Source organism: Hipposideros armiger, unplaced genomic scaffold (assembly GCF_001890085.2).
Source record: "Hipposideros armiger isolate ML-2016 unplaced genomic scaffold, ASM189008v1 scaffold_321, whole genome shotgun sequence".
Taxonomy (NCBI): domain Eukaryota; kingdom Metazoa; phylum Chordata; class Mammalia; order Chiroptera; family Hipposideridae; genus Hipposideros; species Hipposideros armiger.
Window position 1 is genome coordinate 1,965,343 of NW_017731671.1, and position 24,554 is coordinate 1,989,896.

Genomic DNA, 24,554 nt, shown 5'->3' on the forward strand with positions numbered 1-24,554 from the left:
GGGCCGGTTCCAGGCCCAGGTCCGCTGGAGGGGAGATGGGGCCAGGAATGACAAGGGGCATTGGGGGCGAGGCATGAAGGTTGGGAGGGAGAGGTAGGGATCGAGTTGAGAGAGGTTGGGTCTGATGGGCGTTGGCAGGGAAGGGTTACGAGGAGGAGTGTGGAGTGGGGTCGTGGTGAGGAGGTTCCTTGGGGCAGCCCCAGCTCGTGCGATGTGTAGGGGTTACTGAGCAGGCTGAAGGGGGTCGTAGCAGCCAATTAGATGACGCTCCAGAGCTCTTTCTCTGGGGACAGCTGCATCAGAATCAATTGGGATGCTTGTGTAGCATGCCAGTTCCTGGGCCCCACCCTTCACCCGCCGTGCCTGCAGCTTCTGGGACAGGAATCTGCATTTTAAGGAGCCCCCTACCTCTGTGATTCCGAAGTCCATTAAAGTTTGAGAAGCGCTGATTTACATGACAGATTGTCTTGCATATGGTTTTGCCCCCTCCTGGGAGGAGGACCTGTCTTCATCCCCACTACTAGGTACACACTAAAGATTTTTTGAAGTGTGTCTCAGTGCTGCTGCCGAGGTGGGTGAGGGGTGTCAGGAGAAGGGATGTGAGGCACCTCCTGAGGTGGAGAGTGGGGTGAGGCAGGTAGAGGGATGAGGGTCAGAATGAGGCCACTGAGTCCCTTCACCTGGTTGTTTGGGGCTGACCCTCGACTTTGGGGGCCATAGTGGCAGGGGCCAGGCTCCGTTTTGTTTCCTAGGCCACAAAGGTTTCGGGGACCTGTGTGAAAGCAGGTTTGGCCTTGTTTTTTAGCTTGGGAAGGGAACGTGAGGTTCAGGGAGCAGCAGGAGTACCACATATTGTGGTTTTAGGTGCACATAGATATGCTTTTAACCTGATACCTTTGAATTTCCAAGAACCATCAGTGCAGTTTAGGGATTTGGAAAGGAATAGGCCTTCTGTGTGAGTTACCTGTCTTGGAGAATTAGTTTTCTTTTAAAAAATGCCATTTCTCTTTCTTTCCTGGGTATGTTCTGAGGCTTCCATTCCTATGGCTTGTCACTGTTGGGTTATAAATAGCTTCAGCATATCAGGTGAGGCCAGGCTCTCGCTTCCTGCTTTGGGACCTCATGTGCACAGACCCTTTTGTTTGTTTTTAAGGCAATGCTTTGTTCCAAATCTGGTGGAACAGGTGTATACCTCTGTCAGGTTCTTGTTAAAGATTATCACATAATTTTACTTGATATCAGCAGAGTGCTCACAAAGCACCTTGACAGAATCTTATTTATTCTTCCACAGCAGTCCTACCTTCCATTTCCCAGATGAGGAAAGTTGAGGCCCAGAGAGATGAGGATGCCTTCCTTAATGTCACATAGCTACTAGGCCTTATAACTCTCAGTCTGGTGCTCTTTACTGTATCACTGGCAACCACTGATGTCAATCCCTGTGACCATAGTGATGGGTCTAGTTCTTTATCATCTCTTAGAATTAAAACTCCATCTTATAAAAACATTAAAAATATCCTTTATTTCCTAGGCTAGGCAAAACCTGGCACTTGTTGTTACTTGTCCTTTGGTGTGGCTGTTTTTCTCTCTCTCCCTTTCTCCGATCTGCTTTGATTCCCATGACCCCACCTAACATGGATCACAGTCTTTTCTGAACAGACTATAGAGTCAAGATCTCAGAGAAGGAGAAGAGTGAGGCCATCTGGCCCACTGAGCCCACCAAAGCTTGTTTTCTTTTATTTCCCATTTGGTTTTCAACCAAAGCCTGGTACAGAATGCATTTGCAAGAACTCAGGTTAATTTGTATTAGAAGCCGTGACCAAATTTGGTTTGTCAAAACCTGCACCTTCTTAACTCACTGGGTGTGTCCATTTTTATATTGGACCAACAAACTGCTTTTTTGGCTGGCTGTGGTCTAGGAGTCCATGCATGACTGGTTTATTTCCAACATAATCATATTTGATTTCTCTTTTTTACTTCAGAATCTGGAGTTCAAAGTTGTCTTCCTCGATTTGAAAACCTGTTATGAACTTGTCATGATTTTATCTCCCACTTTCCTGATTAGCCTCCCTGTCACTTTGATTTCCTTCCAACCTTGTCACATTTCTCTCTTGTCTTTTTTTCCCCTAATTTGCCCTTTCTTGGATATCCATGCATGTAACTCTTTGACTGACACAGTTAGGTGGGATCCAGTTCCTGCTCATTGATTAGTTTTGCTTTGAATGGGAGCAGGCTTTCTTCTTCAACTCCTCCCTCCCTTTCTTCCCAGAACACCTGCCTTCAGTTTTCTCTGCTTATTCAAGGACAGGCTTCTCTTGAAATGGTTGCTGTGAAAAAGGTCCTGAAAAGACAGCTCCAGGCCCTCTATATCTGATAAACCTAAAGGGAATCTGCAAACCCAGCGTTTTTCATTCAGTATACACATTTTCCCATGGCCCACCATCTGCCTGCTCCTGTGTTGGCCCTGAGATCTAGAAATGAATCAGACACAGTCCCTACCCTCAGTGAGCTCACAGTAGTAATGAATGCCTGCCATTTGCCAGAACTCTGCAAGATACTTTCAAATGTTATCTCTAGTGTACACCAAAGAGGAAACTTTATCCTTATTTACAGTGGATGACACTGAGGCTGCGAGAGGTTAAATAACATGGCTAGAGTCACACATCACAGCAACTGGGTGGCAGGGCTGGGATTCAAGCACCAGGCTGGGTTACTATGGGGAAGCATAGCTAGAGGGTACAAGACCAAACACAAAAGTTCTTGGCCTGAGGAATCAGCTCTTTCCTACTCTATGAATAAGATACCAGGAAGATTCAGAAATTCCATTTCCTTCCTGCAGCCTGTCCTGCAGATGCTAATCCCACAGCCCATTCTGAATTAACCCTGGGACCACATTAGGCCTCGGAGCTTGTGGTGAAGGTTCTGGGAAGTCCCAGCCTTGAGAAGGGCAGGCTGCCAATTCCAAAAGATACCTGTGAACCTGGGTCAAGGTTACAACAGTGGACTTTTGAAATGCATGGGATGGATCTGGACTCAGAGAGATGGGTCATCCCTGTGATGCTCATTGCTCCCCTTCTGGGATTGAGTTACTCTCTCGTGTGGTGTCTCATCACAGATTTTGTGTCTACAGATAAGGAAAAGGGGAAGGAAAAGCTGGAGGAAGACGAGGCTGCAGCAGCCAGCACCATGGCCGTTTCAGCCTCCCTAATGCCACCCATCTGGGACAAGACTATCCCGTATGATGGCGAGTCTTTCCACCTGGAGTACATGGATCTGGACGAGTTCCTGCTGGAGAATGGCATCCCTGCCAGCCCCACCCACCTGGCCCAGAACCTGCTGCTGCCTGTGGCAGAGCTAGAAGGGAAGGAATCGGCCAGCTCTTCCACAGCGTCCCCACCGTCCTCCTCCACCGCCGTCTTTCAGCCCTCTGAAACCGTGTCTAGCACAGGTTGGTGACGGGCCTTTGGGCAGGGCCACCTGTCCCATCCAAGGCAGTCTGCTGCCCACTGAGGGCTGCTTGTGCCTGCATACCCAGTGAGCCCCTTCTCTCAGGGCAGGGCCTGGTGGGCCTGCAGTGTGGAGAAACCCCCTGCTCCCAACCCATCAGCACAGTCCCTGAGGCTGTAGATAAAAATAGCAGTCACCTCAGTGGCAGTGGGAGTCTTTCTGTGGTTGGTGTGCTACAGATGGTCAGGACAGTGAACTGAGCTCTTCCAGTCAGGATTTGAAGGATAGGATTCCCATTCTGCATTTTCTCAGTGTGGCTCTTTACCCCTGCATGCACTTTGCTACAGATTATTGGGAAGCTCAGGCAATAATAATAATCATCATAATAATACCAGCTAGCATTTATTTAGCACTTACTCTGTGCCAGGTATTAACATGTAATCCTCGCAAAGAAGCTTATGAGGTTGATACTATTATCCATGTTTTATAGGTGAGGAAACTGAGAAGGTCAAGGTCACCCAGCTGGTAGGTAGTGGGAGCAGTACTTGAACCCAGGATGCCTGACTTCATAGCCTAGTATTGCTTAAGCACTGACATGAAAAAGGCATCATCTTCAGAATTCCATTTCGTCCTCTTGTCCATTTTCTGGTGGGTGCTTGGTTGGTTGGTTGGTTTTCATGCCCCTTGGACATGAACCCTCCAGAGAAGGCATGGCCCTTGTTTCAGGGGTGTCTGCAAAGCTTTCTGCAAGCTCAGAGGCATACAGGTTGATGGGTCCTGGAAGGACCCCAGGAGCTGGTATGGAACCCAAGGAACCCACAGCCAAAGAATTCTCATGCTCTGTTTTTCTTTAATTTTACTTTTTATTATGGAAAAATTTTCAAATACAAAAGTAAGAGACTACTATAATGAACCTCTGTGTAACCATCACTCAGCTTCCGTAACTCTTAACTCATTATCATTCTTATTTTCTGTAACCTCTTCCATTCCCCTCATCTGATTTCTTTCAATTAAATCCTAGATATTATATTATTTCATCCATAAATATTTCAACACAGATGTAAAATATAAGTGTTATTTAAAAAAACAAACAAACCAATTTTACATCTGAACTTGACAATAAATCCAATCCATCAGCATTCAGATTTCCAAAAAGTTGTCTCATGCATGTTACTATTTCATTGTTTTTTGAATCAGGATCCAATAAGACCCACACATTTCATTTAGTTATGTCTCTTAAATCTCTCATTATCGATAGGATCACCTCCCTTTTTTTTTCTTTGCAATTTATTTGTTGAAGAAACGGAATCATTTGTCCTGCAGAGTTTTACACATGCTGGATTTTTCTGACTGTAGCCTCGTAGTGCCATTTACCATGCTCCTCTGCCCCTTGCTTTTTTCCTATAAACGGGTTAGATCTAGAGGCTCATCTGATTCCAGCCAAATTCTTATTTGAAGTCAGCTATTTTTCGTGCTGCTCAGGTTGTCCTAGAAGACTGGCTTCCTGTATGGGGAGGGTGCAGAGCTGGAAATGAGCCCCCATCTGGTACCTTAGACCACCTAGGGGGCATTCGCCTTCCATTTTGTTTTTAAGTAAACCTTCTCACTGAAGTATGACATACAGAATGCCCACATTATATATATACAGCTTGATGAATCTTCACAAAGTGAAGCCACCATGTGACAACCACCCAAATCGGGAGATAGAATTCTGTTGGTGTCCCCTAAGTGCCCTGTGACCCCTCTCAGTCATTGCTCCGCAGAGATGATCACTAACCTTATTTCCATCACCAGAGATGCCTTTTGCTTGTAGTTGAACGTTCTATTAATGGAATTGTATTTTATGTCCTATTTTTTGTTTGCAAGTATTACACGTTGATTACATTTATACTCACTTAACATGTATAGCTTCCTATATCTAGCTTTATAGCACACACATAAATTACGTGGGCATCAGACTCTCTTTACACTGACAACACAAAGGTACAGAACATTCTTATGGAATACTGTGACAAAGAGAAACCACAATACAGACAAGTAAGATTTATACTGAATTGTACACATGGTAAAAATGAAGGTAGAATTTCCCCTCTTAATTCCTCAGTTCCTTCTGTAGGAAAGACAGAAGCAGTATGTATCCTGCATCTAGCTGCTTTCCTCAACTTTGTTTGCGAGAATCATCCATGTTGCTGCCTGTGGCATAGTTTGTTCATTTCATCGCCGAATGACATTCCACTGTATGACCACACCACAGTTTACCCATTCTGCAGTTCTGGTTTGGGGTTATGCTGCCATCAACATTTGTGTGCAGGTCGTTTGGTAAATATACGTGTATATTTCGGTTGGGCATTCAGTTACCTAGGAGTAGAATGGCTGGGTCATCGGACATGCATACATTCAGCTTTGGTAGATAACTGCCAAATAGCGTACAGAATGGTTGTAGCCATTGATACTCCCACCAGCAGGGAATGAGGGGCTCTAGTTGTCAGCCTTTGGTACCTTGGCTGTTTGTTCTGCAGGTGTAAAGTTTGGCATCCCCAGTATTCCCACAGTGACCACGTTGGCCCCTGGTCATTCACTCCTCTGACATGCAACCCTCTTTGTAATTGACGCCCCCCAGGTAGAATACAATGAGTTTATGTGCATGATCCAGTTAAAACCTAGGTCAGATCATGTCATACCTCTGCTCGGAGCCCTCCAATGACTTCTCCCATATCAGGGTAAAAGTAAAAAATCAGTGGCACCATTGACATATGGACCAGATAATTTTTTTGTTGGGGTTGGGGGAGGGACTGTCCTGTACATTGTAGGATGTTTAGCAGCATCCTTGGCTCCTACTCACTAGATGCCAGTAGACCACCACCAACCCCCTCCCCAATCTTTATGTGGCCAAATGTCCTCTGTAGGACAAAATCGTGCCCTACTGAGAAGAACCACTGCTTTATTGGAGTTAAAGGCCATATATTTTCTGTTCTTGACCTATTATTCTCCCCTCTCATTCATTCCCTCCAGCCACAGTAGTCTTTGCTGCTCCCTGGACGTGCCAGTGCACTCGATGTTCACTCTTTCTGAAATGTTCTTCTCTCACATACTCACATGGCATCTAATGCTTTGAAAGATATTTTAAATTTATCTTGTATGATGGCAGTCTTGCCTGCTAGAATAACATTCCACAAAAGCAAGATTTTTACTTGTTTTGTTCTCTGCTTTGTCTTTGCCAGGACAGTACCTGGCATGTAGTTGGTGTTCAATAAAGATTTATTGACAATTATTTTGTGTACTCCTATCAGTAGCATTAAACAAGTAGGCCAAAGGTCTAGGGGTTGTTGTTTTTTTATAACGTAACCTCTTAACAGCCTTTGAATTCTGAAAGTCCCTTTAATCCAATGTCCACTCCATAGTGGCAACCAGGTAGGGCGGAGAAGAACAAGGATTCAGAGTCAGCCAGACCCAGACTCAAATTTTAGTTCAGTCACTTAGCATCTGTGTGACCCTGGGAAAACCATGTCATTTCTATGAGCCTTCATTGCCTCATCTGTAAAATAAGGTTAGCAACTGATCTTGCTTTCAGAGTTGTCATAAGACTAAATGAGCACAGTGACTGGGAGATCTCTGGGGATTCAGAAATGGAAAGCATTTCATTATTCAGTCTGTGTCTCTAATTCATTATCGTTCATGGAGAGATTCAGCTGTTTCTCATTACTTGAGAACTTGAAACCACAGGAAGTTAAGGAGGTATAATTTAATGATCTGCTTAACATTTTTTGCTGGGGGAAGGGGGGACGACTAGAAAATCCTCTTTTTCAGGGGTCTGTTTCCTTTTGAGCATTTTGTCCCCAAAGGGAAGAATCCTTTCCAAGTCTGTGTTGTTGAATTGCATCACATATGCCAGTCTGGCTTGGGGCCTGGTGGTGCTGTAGTTTTTCTTGCCCCCAAGTGGCAGTGGCTGTGCAACGCTGAGATTCAAGCAGGTGTCTGTGTATGTAACATGAGTCTTCGTTGCCCAGTGGGCTGCTTCAGGACCCCCTGCCTCTGTGTCTTTCAGAATCCTCCCTGGAAAAGGACAGGGAGACACCCAGTCCCATCGACCCCAGTTGCGTGGAGGTGGATGTGAACTTCAATCCCGACCCTGCCGACCTGGTCCTCTCCAGCGTGCCGGGCGGGGAGCTCTTCAACCCTCGGAAGCACAAGTTTGCAGAGGAGGATCTGAAGCCCCAGCCCATGATCAAAAAGGCCAAGAAGGTCTTTGTGCCCGATGAGCAGAAGGTAACCTGGTGTCTGTATAAGTGAAGGTACAGCATTGGTTCAGGAGCTGGGGGGCTGTGCTTCCACACAATTGATGTTATCTGGAGGGTCCTCTTTCCTTGTGGACACCGTTTAGAAAGGCGTGAGCTCAGAGCAGAGAGCCATATTCTGCTGCAATTGGTAGAAAGAAAGGGAGTCAGGTGGCGTTTGGCCCCAGCGTGACTCCATGTAGCTCCTCTGTTCCCTTCCGAGCCTGGTCCTGCTTCTCTGGCTTTAGCCCAGCCTTTGGACAGCAGCTCACTAGGCCACAGGAAATGGGCTGAGCAAGCCCTGGCTTTGAAGGACAAAAGGTAGTTGTATGTTGCTATCCCCAGGGGACAAGCAAGCAGCTTTCAAGCTGATGGTTTTATAGGAATTGGGAGGGGGGAGGGAGAAGAGGATTTTGCACTTTTTCCATCCTCTCCTGTGGAAAACTCACAGGAAGGACTTTTCATCCCAACTGTGCAGTCAGGCAGACCTGGGTTCAGGCCCCACTTTGCCACCTAGAACTAGCTGCGCCTCAGGTTCCTCGTCTGTAAAATGGGAATAACCGTACCTGCCTCTCAGGAGGTTTCTGAGGCTTTCATAACAATGACAATGAAAATGGTAAACCTTTACGTGGTCCTTACTGTAGACCAGGCATGTTATAAGCACCTTGTACATATTAACTCATTTAATCCTCAACTCTGTGAGGTAGTTACTGTTTTTATCCCCCATTATAAAAATAAGGGACCTGAGACATTGAGAGGTTAAGGTATTTGCACGGTTCCATGACTAGTAAGGGGCAGAGTCAAGATTTGAACTCGGGACTAGACTTTAGCCACAACCAAAATGACTAAGGGAGGCAAGGTATAGATGGTGTTTTATGTTGGGGCAGCACACAGCAGGCTCCCAGTCAGTGGAGTCCCCTTCCCTCCACCACTTCCTGCCAGAGGGTTTTGTTTCTCCTCCTGGAGAGAGGGCTGGACCCCTCGCTGTCCTTGTCACATGCAGCTCCTTCCCCAGGTCTCAGCTTCCATTCTGGCTGGACCAGATGAGTGACAGGAGGAATGTGGGGCGTGGAGTGCTGGCAGGAGGGGAAAGGTTGGGTTCTTTCGTGGGGAAAGAGGAGAGACCCACAGAGGACACTTCCCCACAGGATGAAAAGTACTGGACGAGACGCAAGAAGAACAATGTGGCGGCCAAACGGTCCCGGGACGCCCGGCGCCTGAAGGAGAACCAGATCACCATCCGGGCAGCCTTCCTGGAGAAGGAGAACACGGCCCTGCGGACGGAGGTGGCTGAGCTACGCAAGGAGGTGGGCAAGTGCAAGACCATCGTGTCCAAGTATGAGACCAAGTACGGGCCCTTGTAACCCGTGCCCTCGCCCGGGCAGCGCTACCTGCACCTCAGCCCTCTGCCTGGGGGCTCCCTGAAACCCTCACGTGTGGAGACTTATGACTCGTCATGGGCAAATGGCGGCACACCTGCTCCAGGAGCGGTCACATTCAAGCTTCATTGTCACATGGCCAGCACACGTGGTGGACTTCCCTGGGGGGCTGGCCTCCTCACTGGTGGAGATGCAAGAGAATCCACGTAAACGGGTGTGTCGGCCTTAGTTCCTATTCTTGGATGTCCCAGCTGAATCAGAAGGGGACCTCTGGAGTGCAGATCTCCTTTCACAGGGCACTCAGGCCGCCCCGACTGTCCCTCAGGCTCCAGCCTGGGCCGTGGAGGTTTGTCTCCGCAGAATGAGTCCATCATTGTCACCCTACATCTTCTCAGGTAGCAGGGTGCATTTCCAGTTGGGCTGTGTCTGTTGTCCACCTCAACCTCCCCAGAAAGTCTTTGAGAGAAATTCATTCCCATCTCCCTCAGAAGCAGAAAGACACACCAGCTCGTCCGTAGTGTCTGCATGGGTCCCAGGCCACAGGAACCGGGGCCTGCAGCAGGAGCGCACCCAACCATTGTCAGCTCCCACACCCCTTTACTCTGTGGCTCTGAGGCCTGGAAGCCAGGGAGGAAACACTGGCCGTTGGCCGTCTCTGCGTTTTGTCTGCTGTGGAGGGACTCAGGGCGGCCGGTCTCAGCCCCGATCCCAGCGCAGAGGGCAGCCTCTGCTTCTCCGGGTCACTCATGGAGGCCACCTGAATCTTGTTTGTCCCACTCGACTGGGCCTCTACTGAGCCTGCTGTTTGTTTTCACCCAGTGACCAATCTCAGATCTTGGATTTAAAAGGAAAACCCCCCCTCATCTAGGAAATTTAACTTCCTGGAGCTGCGTGTTGTTTAGAAACCAGCCTCCACAGCCTACTGTGGGCTGGGCGCTGGTGCATGTGTTTCTTTTTCTCCTTGCTGTGCTCTCCAAAGCGGGCCAGGCCAGAGGAAAGCAGAAGAGGGCTTCCAGTTCTCGCTTTAGAATCCCTCCCCTGGGCAAACTGCCCAGAGGGCACCCTGGTCAAGAGTCACCAGGGTTGCAGCACAACTCATGGAATTGCAGGTTGCCGGGACATTTACATGGGCTAGAGTCCCCTCAGTCTGGGTCGCTGGAGATGTGGTTACCACACAAGCTTGGCTGTGGCGCGGTGTGAGGGCTCCTCGCAGCTGTGGCTTCACTGCCTCACAGCTGCTTTCCCTTGTGTCCAGCTGGACTCGTCCTTTTGCTCGGCCCTGGAGAGTCATGGTGGAAATCCATGGGACCTCCGCTGTTTGTGGGCAGCTGGGTGTATGTATTGGCTCAGGGCCAGGCAGCCTGTGGTAAAGAGGGGTCAGAGGTGATGAGCACACTTGGTCATGCTTACCACTGGCTTTATTTAAAGCGGTAGCTCCAAGACCCGGGCTTCAACCCCTAAAGACTTTTTATACCGTGTTCAGACCAGGGGAAGCCATCTGCTGGCCATGGCTGCACCCCAGGGGAATGCCATGGCCCTCGGGGACCTGCACTCCCACTTCTTGGGGGACTTGACAGGGTCCCTGAAGCCAAGGGAGGTCACCCCCTCCCTCTAGGCCCCTGACTTTTACTTTGTGGTTCTATAAAAACCATGTTCACACTTTTCACTATTGTAACCACAACAGGGCAGTTGTATCTGGCATGTGAGTGTCCTGCCCTGGGCAGCTCGCCCGCCCGGGCATCTTCTCCCTCTGGTCTGGCTGCCCACCAAGAGGGCAGTTCTTATTTTGTTATTGGTAGAAGAGCCTCCAGCTTAAAAGCTCTTCATTTTCTTTGGCCAGAAAGTGTAGGGTTTGTGTTTTTCTGTTTTCTTTTTAAAGGATGGAGACTAAATTTCTGAATGGCGTCCAAGTTCTGACCCCAGTGAGTGGGATGATGGCCTGATGTCTCTCCTCTTTGTCCCACCTACTGCCTCCTCCATGCCCTCCCCTCCTCATCCCCAGGCAGTGGATGTCTGGTTCCTTCCCAAAGTGCTTACTTGGAAAGAGTGTGGCTGCTGGCCTCTTTTAGAAGAGTCCCTTTGAGTCGGGAGCCTGGCAGGGACAGGGATATGTCCATGGAGGTTGACATGTTGGGGAAAGGAGTGCTCAGGGAAGCGTGTCTCCTTCCCAGGCCTAAGACTCATGTCCTTGCAGGAGGAAGGGTTGGTGCCCACTAGCTTCCATCATGGGATTGGGAGTCTCCTTAACACTCTCCATCTTGGGGCTGACAGCCAAAGACTGAGGCTCCTGTGCTCAGGTCTTTGACATCCACTGAAAAGCACTGGAGGCCAGAGAAGCCAACATAAACCGCTTTCCACAGGTTTGTGATGGGCTGGGGTGTGCCATCCCTTCCTGAGCACGCTGTCTTCAGTTTCATGGCAGCCTCAGTATAACCTCAGAACAGACAAATCACGAATGAGCTAGAATGTTGCAAGAATATACATATAATGTGTATCTAGATAGAGAAATATATATATTTAGAGAGAGAGAGAGCTTTCATGATGGCCAGCAACCTTGTGGAGGACCGGGCCAACCCTTACCCTTGGTTAAAGGAAGGTTTGCCTGTCTGGGTCCTGAGGTTGGGGAGGACACTTAGCAGTGACCCTTGACCGGGTAAGCATCACTCTGCTGAGGGGTTGCTGTAGCCCTGGGCGAGCAGCTCCCGCAGTCCTCCAGCCTGGGGAGTGGGGGCAGGCGCGGAGCCAGCAGAGGAGCCACCTTTGTGCTGGGCAGCTCGCAGTCCGTCCGGGGCCCTGGGAGCTGGGTTCCACGGAACACAAACAGCCGAGAGCCCCTGGTTTCCATGGCAAAGCCCCACCCCAGAGCTCCTTTAACATCTGTTAATTAAGTGCAATAAATTTTTCTAGAAAATGGCAAAGATGATTTCCAGGTGGATACTGCTGTCTTATGGTGTTGGGGTGCCAGAACACCACTTGGTTTTATTTTTCTAAGTGCATGTGCTGTGATAAGAGTGTGTGGGGCTCTGCATCCTCCCCTGGGAGCTGGCATTCCAGTGGGCCCCTCTTTCTCACCTGTGTTGGGGGAAGGAGGCAAGGAGAAAATTCCTTTTTCCCAGCCGGCGAGGGCAGAAGCAGACCATAGCCCATTGGCCTTATGTGTGTGTGTGCGCGCGCGTGCGAGTGTGTCACTGCTGGTGGGCCGGAGTGATGTGGCAGGGAGGGAAGCCGGGAATGTAATCTTTTCAAAATAAAATTAAATATTTTGAGATGAGAATTGTGGGACTGTTTTTTCTGTCCTCCCCCGCTCCCCCTTTCTGTGTTTCCTCTGTATGAATGTTGGCCTAGGAGCCTGAGGTTTCCACTGGCACCTCTGCATCACCAACCGGGTTAGGGCCAAGTCACCTAACCACTCTGCCTCAGTTTCCTCACCTGTCAGATGGAAATAATTCTTACCCGCTTACCTCACAGTTTATTGAGGAAGGACAAGTATCAGATCAAAAGCAGTTTGAACAAACAACATTGTTTACAACTGGTAGAAAGACAGGGAACTGCTCATCTAGTTACACTCGATGGCAACTCTAAAAAAAAACCAAACAAGACCGGTAGAGTTGGGTCTTGGTGGTGGGATTCTGGGAGTTTCCCTTTTCTCCTGCCAAATGTTCCATCTGTGGCCATGAGGCCTTCACAGTTAAAAGACAAGTTGTATTAATACACAAGGGTGCAGCCACCTGCAGGGCACCTGCACTGTCGTTTCTGACTCACTCGGCATTGGCATCCCCAGGTCCCCTGTTCAGGGCTGGCCCTGGCTCCGTGGGGGCTTTCGTCCAGGGGGTGGGGCGGAATGTAGGGCTCCACCCTCACCAGGGCACCCTGGGAGTCCCCCTTCCTCTCTCCCCACTCCGCGCTGTCTTCACCCTTCTTGCTCAGCTGCCTCCTATGTGGGGCCGAGGTGCCTGCTTCCTCAGCGAGGCCCAGAAGGGCTGCCTTCTTACAACCAAGACTGTTCTGTTCTGCCTCCCCACCTGCATGGTGTAGGTGCTCAGGCTCCCTGTCACTGGTGGGGCCAAGAACTGTTTGTAATTTTGTTTCTAAGGAGAAAGACGTGCATTTGGAATTTGGAGACAGGCTGGCAAGGTTGACTTTTTTAAATGGCCATTTTGTAGATGAGCATTGAAGCAAAGCAACATGCCCTAAATCACAGCAGCAAAGCTAAAATCCAACCCCAGGGTGGGTTTCAAATTTTCAAATTGAAATTCCCATAATCATAGCAGGCAGACTGTTCTCAGCCTGGGATCAGGGCAGTGCCTCATCTCCCACCTCCTTACAGCGTCTTACAGCGCCTTCCAGCTCAGCCTCCCTCTCATTCCAGCTGTGGCGTCTTGAGCACCTACTACATCCTTAACCTGTGGACGGGACACCAGCCTTAGGTGCTCAGCACAGCACATGGCAGCTACCATTGTGGCGATGGTGTAGGAGGTACCGACCTACACGGACACGAGCCCTCCAGGCCTCGCAACTGTCAACCATCAGGAAGGGGTTTCTTTTGGACGGTGTGGGATGCAGTCAGGGTCAGACCAGCTGTGTGGTCTTGGGCAAATTACTCCATCTCCCTGAGCTGTTTCTCTACAGTGCCACACACGTAATGTGTGAGTACAAAGCCGCACACTCCCTTCCCACCGTCCAACTCCCTGGAGGACAAATTTCCAAAGCTAAACACATGCCCCATCCTTAACTGTCCCCATCTAGCAGACAGCCCTCACACACCGCCTGTGGCGGGGCGAGGCTGGCCCAGCTGGCAGCTCCTGACGTCAGCAGCTAATCTGGGAAAGCTGCCCGCCAGAGATAGGCAGTCTTTTCCAAAGGAAAAGGAAATCAGAACCAGGTTTCAAAGTGGGGGCCCCCAGCCAGCCCCCATTACGTTCTCAGGGGCTTCTCGCTTCAGCAGACCCTCCTAACCATGCAGGCTGGACCCTGGGGGAGTGGGAGCCTATTACTATGAGCGGCTTCTCTGTCAGCAGGGGCTGGGGCTGCACAGGACGCCATGCTCAGCTTCCCCCAGCTCTGAGGCTGCTGGTGTGTGGGATCTGGATTCCAGGCCGATTCCAAGTCAAAATGGGGGTGAGGTGGGGGGCAGAAGGGCCAAGGAGCCTTAGTGCTGCCTCTAGGCCTGTGCTGGTTCCATGCAGGCTGCAGAGAAAGCAGAGGGAGGAGAGAACTCAGCTGGTCCTCTCAGAGCTGGGTGCCCGATTTTTCACTGCTTTTGTGTCATCCCATCACAGCACCTGAGGATGGCTGTCCCCTTTTTACAGAGAACACTGAGGCTCAGTGAGGTCTTAGGTGACTTGCCCAAGATCTCACAGCTGCTAAGTGTGAGAGCTGAGATTCCAACCCAGGCCTGATGGTTCCTAAGCCCAAGCTCCTTCTGCCATCTCAGTGACCTGGCAAGCGGCTGGTGCTACCTGGGCCTGTCCACACTGGAAGGACACCCTTGCCTTCCACCTTCCTTGGGCCAGCAGAGGTCAGCCAGCCAAAGCAGCCAGACCAAGGTCTGGTCTGACATCTTCCATGGGCTCCCCATGCCACCCTGGCCAGCAGCAACAAGGCTCAGCTGTTGGTGGTGGGGAGGAAAAGACTGACATTTGTCCCACATGCTGGGCCAGGACCTTCCTGGTGACCACATTTGACAAATATGGAAACAGGTTCAGAGGAGAAGTGATTTCCCCAAGGCCACACTGCTTCTCTGTCCTACCCTCCCTCCAACCTCTTCCTTGGTCCCCACCACACTTGGACCCATCTGTCTCTCTCACTCCTTCATGGCATTCGCTCTCCTCCTGGGTGCCAGGGTCAGAAGGCTTTGGAAAACAAGAACCTTAGAAGTCATCACATCCAGGTCTTCCCTGAATGGATGGGAAAGAGACCCAGAGAGGGAAAGGAGCTACCCAAGGTCACACAGCAAAATGAGACTTGGGCTAAGGGATCCTGCTTTTTTACACTTCTCATCTCCCTAGAATCACACTGAAGCTGGGTGGCCCGTCACTCAAGTAGGGCACTAGCTGCTCCTACCAGACCATGAGCTATTCACAGAAACCTGGGGTCTTATGGAACCAGAAACCAGGCCTCATCTCCAACTTGCTGTGTGACCTCCTGTAAGCCACATCCCTCTCTGAGCCCCTTATTCTTCAGTGCCATGGGGATCAGAATCCCTCTCCTGCCCACTCGTCAGGGTTACTGTGAGGTTCACGTGAGATGCTGAATAGAAAGAAGCCCCTTGTAAATTGCAAGGGATGGAACATGGGGCCCAGAATGTGATGAAAGGTGCCTTGCCTCACCCTTCCCCCACATCACACACAAATCACCATCCCCACAAACGTGCCCTTGCCTGCAATTCCACCATTAGGAAGGCCGGCTGGGGGTATGAGGAAAGTGGAGGCAGGAGATGGGGCTGGGAGTCAGCAGGACCCCACCAGAGCTGAAAAACATGGCTGTTCCCATGGGGTCTGAGTCCAGGACTGCTTTGATCCCAGGACTCCATCTCAGAAGCTGCTGGACTGAACTCAAATTGCCTTGAAATCCAACCCTGCAGCCTTGCCGAGGGACCTAGTGTGAGCCTTAGGGGTGTGACCAGAACAAGTGGAGGCACCCAAAGGTGGGGAGTCCTGAGCTAGGAGCCAGTGGCCAGCCCACCAATGACTTGCTGGGCTCATCCTTGCTCTGGGCCCCAGTTTCACCATCTGCCCAAGAGGATTGGAAGTGTGGATGTCGGTACTGAGGTTCAGACTTGGAAATGCTACCATGCCTTTGTCCATGCTTGGGCAAACCCAGCCTTCCCTTCCTCTCTTCTCTGCCTCACAAACTCCTAGTCATCCCTCTAGGTTCCAGCCGACTGTCACCTCCACCAGCTCCATCAATGCTCGTGGGGACAAGTTGCCCCTGCTACATGATCTCACACCTTCTTCATGCCCCCAGCCAGGCCCAGTCTCTCCTTACACTTAAGGGAGGGTCCAATGAGCCAAAACAAGTGAAACAATTAGAACAGTGTGTGACAGAGCAAGTGGCCATACCTGCCAGCTCAGAGGGCAGAAATGACTTGTTCTAAGCCCACAGCTGTCATAGAGTCAGGGTTTGAATCCAGGCAGCCCAACTCCAGGGCCCTCCCTCTCAGCCCCATGCCATTCTGCCTCACCTCCTGTTACTAGGGACGAAGTGGCCCTGCCCTCAATAACCCAGTCCCTCCCCGCGGGCACCCATCCAGTCCGCACTCGCCTGCAAAAGGACTCTGCCCCTGCGATCCTGTCTCCTATGTCATGAGTCCCTCCCTCTCCACAACATCATCTGGGCATCCTACAGACATGCTGTAAAACCTTCTATCCTGAAAAGTAAACACCAAACCTCCTGGGCCCCCATCGCCCTCCAACTACCACCACCTTCTGCTCGCTCTATAGTGAAACTCAGAAGGGCGGTCTACCCTCCGCAGCCTCCACTTTTCCTCCAGTCAGACTTTCACCCTCCACTGAAGCCTCCTTCTCAAGGTCACGGAGGACCTCCTTGGCGTTGGCAAATCAACTTGGGTCGATGTTCAAGCTTATCTTTCTCCACCTCTGAGCAGCGTTTAACCCAGATGCCCACTCCTGCCTCTTGAAACTTTCTCTCCACCAGCTCTAGATTCTCCCTTCTGGTCTCCCTGAGCCTTAATGTCCCAGGCCTAGGGCTCTGTCCTGGTGCCCTGCTCCCTGTGTGATTCACCCAGCCTCAGGCTTGGAGTGCCAGCTAGACCCCAGCAACCTCTACATGCATATCTCCAGAGCCATTCCCCCCCACCCCAGCTCCAGACTCCTATATCCACCCGCCTATCCGGCACCTACGCTTGGACAGACACCTCACAGGCATCTCCACCTCAGCCGCCCAGAGGGTCCTCCTCCATCTTCGCTTCAAAGTAAAGGGCCCCACCATTCCTCAGGCGCTCTGGGTTAGCACAGCCCCATTCAATCCATCTGCAAATCCCATCAGTTCTAGAATCCAGCCACTGCCTGCCACCCCTACCACCACCCCCTGGCATCTGAGCCACTGTCCTGTCCTGCCTGATTACCGAAGCATCATCCTGAGTTCGTTTTCACCTGGCAGTCTGTCCTCACAGCAGCCTTTAAACCATCCATCACATCCCGTGGTTCCCATCACACTCAGAAATACATCCAAACTCCTCACCTCAGCCTATAAAGCCCTATGAGACCTGGTCACTGACCCAGTCTACTTCCCCCTGCACCCTGCACCGTGTCTAGCCACGTTAACCACTTTGCCCCTCTGGGATCACACCCAACTCTTTCCTGTCTCAGCCATTGCATTTGCTGTTCCATCTGTCTGGAGTGATGACCCCCAGATCTTCTCAGCCTAGTCCCATCCTCAGTGCCTGGCCTACCCTGTGCTTGGCACCTAGTAGCTGCTCACTAAGTGTCTGCTGAACTCACGGGGAAAGATGACAGGACCAGGGCTGGTTGTGACAGGAGTGCCAAGTCACCACCAGGTGGCACTGCAGATACATCCTTGGGCAGTGGCCTCCGGTCCAGCCTCCAGATTTGTCCTCTCAGCAAAGCCTCCCTTCCCGACTCCCCACTTACTCACCACCCGCTGCTGTGCCAGGCGGTGCTGTGGGGCACCAGCTGACTCGCTTCTACCCTGCATGTCCCCAATGGCTACTGGTAGACACGGTCCCGGGTATCTACAGAAGCCTGGGAGGAAGGGGGGTCTGTGCTTCTGGGCTCTTGCTGAGGAGGGAGTGGATGTGTAGGCACAAGAGGGTGGAGTTGGGGGAACCTGGGATGAAGGGCCCTGGGGAGGCCTGAGACTTGGAGTCTGTATTGCACTTGGGTTTGCGTCCCACCTTCTCTAGTCATCAGCATGCCTGGTCCTGGCATCAGCCTCTGCTTCCTCATCTGTCAACAGGGGATAAAAATGTGAGCTAGAACTGAAACCCCATATGGCCGCTCTGTCAGAACAAGGCTGAGGGGTTTTGGGGGGCCTTCCCAGTGGTGGGTGGTGTTTGCACGTGGGCAGTGTATGGGTTTGGGGGAAAAACAGGTGTACAGGAAACCAACAGCCCCCTGGGGCCTCGGCCTCCTGCCCCACCAAACGGGAAGTCCCTAGGGCCTCCTTGTCCTGGAGCCTGTGACCCTGAAGCATGTGTGTCTGTGAGTGTCCCTGGGTATATGTGTACCTTGGTGTTTGAATGAGCGCATGTGTGTGTGTGTGTGTGTGTGTGTGTGTGTGTGTATGCAAATGTGTCTCTGTGTGTCCACACCTGGGAGTCCATGGGTGAGGACAAGCTGCCTCTCACCATGGCAGAGGAGGATCAGAGATTCCAGGGAAGGGGGGCCCTCAGGGCCTGGAGCACCTGCTCAGTCAGTGCCCTGGGACACACCACTTCTGTTCCAGCCCCCCCAGCACCTGGTAGCTGGATCTTCTCTCTTCATTTCTCTTCCAGAGCACCCTGTGCTTCCTGATTTGCATTAATTTGCTTTCTGACTCCCCAGGCCCTCCCTCCCTAAGGGGCACAGCATCATTCTCACTCCTGCCAGCCCAGTCACAGAGGCCGTGGACTTCCTGAGGATCAGGGGGCCAGGGGTTAAGTTAGAGGGGCCCAGTCCCCAGCCTCCCCACTGTCTCCCATTGAGAGTCAGCCTGGTTCTTTCCCTTCTCGAGAGGTATCATTATTAAGCACTTACTGTGTGCCAGAAGCTTTACATACCTGTTCATTACATCCTCACAACAGCCCTTCAAGGTATCTTTATACCCACTTTACAGAGGAGAAAATCGAGGTTCAGAGAGATTAACTGACTTGGCTGAGATCACCCAGTAAGTGAGATTGGAACCTAGCTCTGGTGGACTTTCTGCTGATACAACTGGCATGTGGGAATGGGAAATGGGGCCCAGGCTCCCTCTTCCTTGGTTCCTAGACTCCCGGTAATAAGCCATCTGCCTGGCCACCTGACTCTTGCTCTTCTGGCTCAAATGGCCCCCTGGGGAGAGGAAGGTGGTGGTGGTGGTGGTGGCAGAAACAAAGGGGCTGCTGGGGCTTGGGGGTTCCTGCGTGGATTCTGGCCTGTCCCCACACACCCACCCCTGTGCAGCCTGGAGGTTTTCCCTGCAACTCTATCTCAGACCAACTGAGCTGGCTTCCCCGCAACTCCTGAGGGTCCTGCCCAGACACTGCCTGAAGAGGCCATCCTTCCAGGCCCAGCATCAAGGCCACTTCTTCCTGGCGGCCCTCCCAGATGCCTCATCAGAGGTGGCCTCTCCCTCAGCATTGCCCCTTGTCTCTGGACTTCTGAGCCACTTGGGGGGCAGAGGCCATGTCTGATTCCCAGGACCTAGAGCAGAGTTGTCAGGGTAAGGATTCAGTGAGTGCGTGCTTAGGGGTAATAATGATGATAATAAAACCTACCAGTGGTTGAGCGCTTACGTAAGCGTCCAGCCTTGTGCTAAGTGCTTTTCAGGCAGTTTCTCAAGCAGTCTTTCCCACAACCCTCCCTCCATGTGAATTGCATCCTATCATTAATCCCATTTTACAGGTGAGGAAACTGAGACACAGGGAGTTGAAGGGACTCACCTAAGCTTACACAGCCATGAAATGCGACAGGCAGGTTTCAAACTGAGTCTATCTGGGTCCAGAGTCTGTGTTGCACTGAAGGTAACTGTAAAAAAATGGAGATTCTAAGGGCTTGTCCTCGCTGGGTGCTGTGGGCTGTGGGGTTGTCTTAGACCACCCACTCTAGGCTGGGCTGGGCTGGGCAAGGTAGGCCAGTCTCACTTCTCACAGGGCTGGAGGCCAGAGCACCCTGGATCCCAGCCACTGCACAAGTCACTCTTTCCCTTTGAGCCTTCCTTTACCCATTTGAAAGAGGATTCTGGCCCTTGCCCAGCCTCCCAGGACAACTGTGAGGCTAGAGGAGTCAAGGCTGCCATTTTCAAATGGAGTTTTCCAGGAGAACCTCATTTTCAGCCACAATCTTATCTAGAAGGCCAACATACAGAACTGATAAAAGGGGTGTTTCAACAGAATAAATTCTAAGCTCGAGATGCTGACAGGTCCTTAGTCTAAAGTCACTTGAGAGGGTGTGTGACCACTGTGATGGACACACACTCTGCCCAGGGTGTGGGTGAGGCCCATGGTGCTGCTGGGAGTTACCCCAGCACCCAGTTTATTTCTGCAGCTTATCTGAGCTGCACGGCATCAAGAAGCCTCGAGGCCTGCAGGCACAAAACTGTTTTTGAAAAATGAGTTCAAATAAGCGTTAGTGACAGCTCCAAGGCCTAGCCAGGGGTTCCAGGTGTCTACAGAGCCCGTCTGATGACCCCCTGGCTGTGGGACCCTGAGCACGTCTGTTACCCTCTTTGGGCTTCAGGGGGCACAGGGGCCCATCTGTGTACCTCGGCAGGTCTGGATTTGGTGATGGGAGCCACTTGGCCAATGTCCTAGCTCCCCAAAGCCCCTCAGAAGCCTGGTCAGTGTGGGTCAGGCAAAAGATTGTATGTGGAGAGGCCTTCAGGAACTGGCCAGGGGACTCACCTGGGATGTGAGAGACAGGGTAGTCAGGATGGGGGGGGGGTGAAGCGGGGAGGGGAGGGAGCTGCCCAAGTCCTGAGAGTTTAAAAATAAATCCTGTCTGAGTGCTGTCAGCTACAGCCAGCCAGTGCTCCCAGGGCCTAGTGACATCACCCTGGGGCACAGGATGTCCCTGGCAGGGCTGGGGGTGGCAGAGGGGACATGGCAGGGGGGAGGGGGCGGGGTCCTGATCTGCCCTTTCTGCACCTGGGAGCTGTTTGTGTTTGGGGAGAGCAAGCCTGGGTTGTCCTGGGGAGAAGGCCTGCTGGGTGTCCCTCCTTCCCCAACATTTTCCACTTTGCATATGAGAAAACTGGGACTCAGAGAGATTGTGTCTTGCCTGAGGCCCCTACTTGGAGAGACTTGGCAGCTCTAGAACTCGAAGCCAGCAGTGTTGGTTCTCAGGTAGTGGTTCTTGAAGCCTGGTGGGCATGGGGTGGGGGACCATTTGGGGACAAGGCTCACCTGGATGGAGGGCAGGAGGTAGGCACCAAATGAGTGAATAAACGGCTAGCACCATGGTCGAAATTGGTCTGAACAAACAAGTTCCTCCTTCCCCTCCCTCCCCCTCATCACCTCTGCTCCTCACTCTGACACCCCCCCCCAGGAGGGACTGGCAAGGACTAGTGCTATCCCCATTTTATAGATCTGGAAACTGAGACCCAGGGACACAAAAGCACCTATTCCAGGCCTCACAGCCAGTGCATCATGCCCAGGTCAGCTGGGATGGGATCTGGTTTCCCCTGGCAGTCCTAAGACAGAGCCAAGGTAGTGTAGGGGGGTGAGAGAAAGAAAGGACTGCCATGGGAATACAGGGAAGGGGTGGGAGGGAGGCCTTGCCACCTCTGCTGTTGGGGCACCCCGTTCATTCGGCCTCCCTCCCATCCCTCCTCCTCCTCCAGGGGCTCAGTGCCCTCATGCCCTCAGGACAAAGTCTGGCCTCCTGGCCTGTCCTAGGCTCTCCCTGCACACCCAGCCTGATCTCTCACCACGTACCTGACATACTCTAAGCCTTGGCCTCACCGAAATGCTCACAGATCCCTACAGTGGTTGCTATTTCAGGCCTCTGAGCAGCTGAACAAGCTGTTCCCGCTGGCGGGAATGCCCCTCCTGTATCATCCCGGGGCACTTCTACGCAACCTTCCTAATTCAGCTCCTCTGGCCAGGACCTTGATTAAGCTTGGGATTGGCATTGCTGTTTGCTGCCCGCCTCTTTTCCTGGACCCACAACTCTTTGGGGGCAGGAATGATTTTGTATTTCTCTCTCTGTGCCCAGTGTCTAGCTAATAGATGAAGGAGTGAAGTTGGGTTCTGATCCTGCTCCTTTCTCACCATAGACTTTGTCCAAGTCACATCCCCTCTTGTGAGCCTTGTGAGGTGGGGACAAGGCCCACTTTGCAGGGTTGCTGGAGAATGGTAGGATGTACTGTCTCCCTGAGTACGCATGAAAGGGCTTTATCAAATCAAAGCAGTAGTTCCAACCTTCCTCCCTCCTGCCAGATGCTTGCTCATCCCAAAGGCAGCCACAGAAGGGGAGCCTCATCCCAAAGGCTCCCAAGCCTTAGAAAGCCCAGGATTCCCCTAGGGAGCCTGTTTCAAGTGCAGAGTCCAGGCCTCGTCCTCAGGAGGCCCACTCAGAGGGGCCTGGTGTGGAACCCTGGAATCAGCATTGTTAAGCGCCTTTCAGGGACCGTGATCCTGCTTTAGGAGCCTCCTGTGGAGGGACAATGTATTAGCCCAAGAGGATGCCCTGACCAGGAAGGGGCAGGGAGGGAGAGCCAGTGCAGTTCTGGTGGGACTGGGAGCTGGAGTTGACCTCAGTCGGTAGCTGCCTGCTTCCCTCCTCCTTTCCCAGTAGTGAGGTGAGCAAGGCCTAGACAAGGGGCTTCCTCAGGCCAAAGGCCAAAGGGTGGGCCGCCCGCCCCTCCACGCATCTGCTGCGTGAAGGTGTGCGTTTAGGCTTCAGGGCTGTCTGCTGGGAGACAGACGCTGATATAAATAACCGCGAGGCCAGGCCACATGAAGTAAGTGCGAGCAAAGAGACAGGAACCGCCGCCGGGGAGCGGGGGCGGCAGAGGCGCTCCGGCAGGAAGGCGCAGCGCGGGCCCAGAGCTCCCTTGGGTCCTCGATGACCTTCGAGGAGGAGGAAGGGGCTCCGGGCCTCAAGGCGGGGCCGCAGCGTTGCAGGCTGAGCTGCTCCTAACTGGGCCCGAAGCGGGAGGTGTGACACCTGGCAAGGAAGCTCCTGGGCTCCGGACCCCGGAGCCGGCGAGGGGCTGGGAGCAGGGAGCACCCCCGCCCGGCGTGGGCCGCGGCGACTCTGCGGCTACCACTCCCAGCCCCAGTCTCCGCTTAAGTCCACCCGCCCCCTCCATCTCCCGCCAGCCCGGCGGGACCGGAGGGGGCTGCTTTGTGGCGCGAGGACGGAACAGCCGAGCTATTCCTAGCGAGGAACCCCCATTGGTTCTCTCCCCACGGCGCTGACGCCCCGCCTCTCGCGCCGGCCGTTACATAACCCCTCCCCTCCCCCTCCAGCCTCCGCTGCGGTGGGGGGTGGGGAAATGGGAGGCTGAACCCCCTCTTTTGGGTGGCTTTGCCTGGCTCAACACCCTCGGCTTCTGCTTAGCGCCCAAGGGGAAACTGAGGCCGCCATCTAGCGGGAGGGTGACAGCATTCGCTAGAATTCTTGGGTCCGCAGGGGAGCCCAGACTGCGAGGCAGCCCCAGCTACACCTAGGGCCAGGGCTACTTCCTCAGTATCAAGGTTCCCTCCCTAGCCCCTACTTGGGGGCTCTGGAGGGCCCCTATTGGGGAGCCCTCCACAGCTGCTCCTCCCACCCCCTGTGTCTGAGCCAGCAGACCTCTTGAATTCTAAAGTCAGGCTTTGAAGCCCAGTGGTGACTGGTTCCTCAACCTACCCTCTGGGTGACCATGGATAAACTTGGCCTCTCTCAGCCTCAGAGTCCCCACCTATTAAATAGAGCTGTGATGGGTCCTACTTCTAGTGTTGTAGGGAAGAGCCCAGTCGTGTTACCACTTGCTGAGTACTTAGCAAGGAAACTGAACTGTCCCTACCAAACTCCCTCACCCCTCCCAGGACCTGACACAGTGCAGGTCCTGGGCCTGGCTCTGGGCTGGTAGGTGGTGCCCCACTGGGCCAGTCAGCTCCCTGTGGACCTTGGCCTTTGCCCGGGGAGCACGTGATGCAGGCCTGCCCTGTGGTCTGGTGGAGCTGGTCCTATGGGACTGGTCCTGTGGGCAGTGCAGCATAAGACCCCTGGGAGCACCTGGAGGTCCCCAGCAGTGCCACCCATGGCCTCACTCCCTGAGGTAGCCCACCCAACAACACCTGTTTTGAGCAGCTTCTAAGAGCAAATTTGGGATGAGGGAGGCATCTGCCCAGGCCTTCTCCATGCTGCTGAGACCAGGGGGACCTCAGTCTCTGCATCTGGAAAATGGGGATAATTCCAACTCCCTCTGTCCCTTCGTGCCCGGCCTCTGCCAGGAGGAGATCAGTGCCGCTATCCCTGCTCCCACTTACCGGGTCCCCAGCTTTATGCTGGTTTTGCCTTCAAACAGCAACCTGGGGTGAATCGGTATCCTTTTACTGCAGAGGAACTAAGAAGTAACTCCTCTAGGTGGGGTGACCGACTGCCCTGGTTTGCCCAGGACGGAGGGTTTCCTGTGACGCAGCACTTTCAGTGGGAAAACTGGGAGTCACCCTACCTGCAGGCCACACACCTCACAAGTGACAGTGTCTAAGTCCAAGGTCTGGCATTATGGCTCCAGAGGCCACACGCAGCAGCACCAAACTGTATTTCCCCTCAGTCACTATTTGCTGAATGAGTGAATGCACCCCTCC

The 24,554-nt window shown here is 52.5% G+C and overlaps 1 protein-coding gene and 1 long non-coding RNA gene across 5 annotated transcripts in view; one reads left to right on the top strand and one right to left on the bottom strand.

Annotated features, from left to right (window-relative positions):
* Positions 1-11,428, top strand: part of TEF (TEF transcription factor, PAR bZIP family member) — a 21,678-nt gene extending 10,250 nt beyond the window's left edge. For all 3 annotated transcript variants that reach the window (XM_019660582.1, XM_019660581.1, XM_019660580.1), the window contains exons 2-4: positions 3,128-3,445; positions 7,490-7,710; positions 8,867-11,428. In XM_019660582.1, the coding sequence (XP_019516127.1) occupies positions 3,128-3,445; positions 7,490-7,710; positions 8,867-9,082 (755 nt within the window). In that variant the 3' untranslated portion in view covers positions 9,083-11,428. The remainder of the gene's footprint in view (positions 1-3,127; positions 3,446-7,489; positions 7,711-8,866) is intronic.
* On the bottom strand, positions 9,819-24,421 carry LOC109392261 (uncharacterized). Of its 2 annotated transcripts, XR_002126023.1 has the most exons (4): positions 24,234-24,421; positions 19,698-19,782; positions 17,973-18,024; positions 9,819-14,284 (listed from the first exon to the last, which is right to left on the bottom strand). It is a non-coding gene; the product is annotated as an uncharacterized LOC109392261 (long non-coding RNA). The 2 variants fall into 2 exon arrangements; XR_002126024.1 differs by lacking the exon at positions 17,973-18,024.
* Between the last annotated feature and the right edge of the window lie 133 nt (positions 24,422-24,554).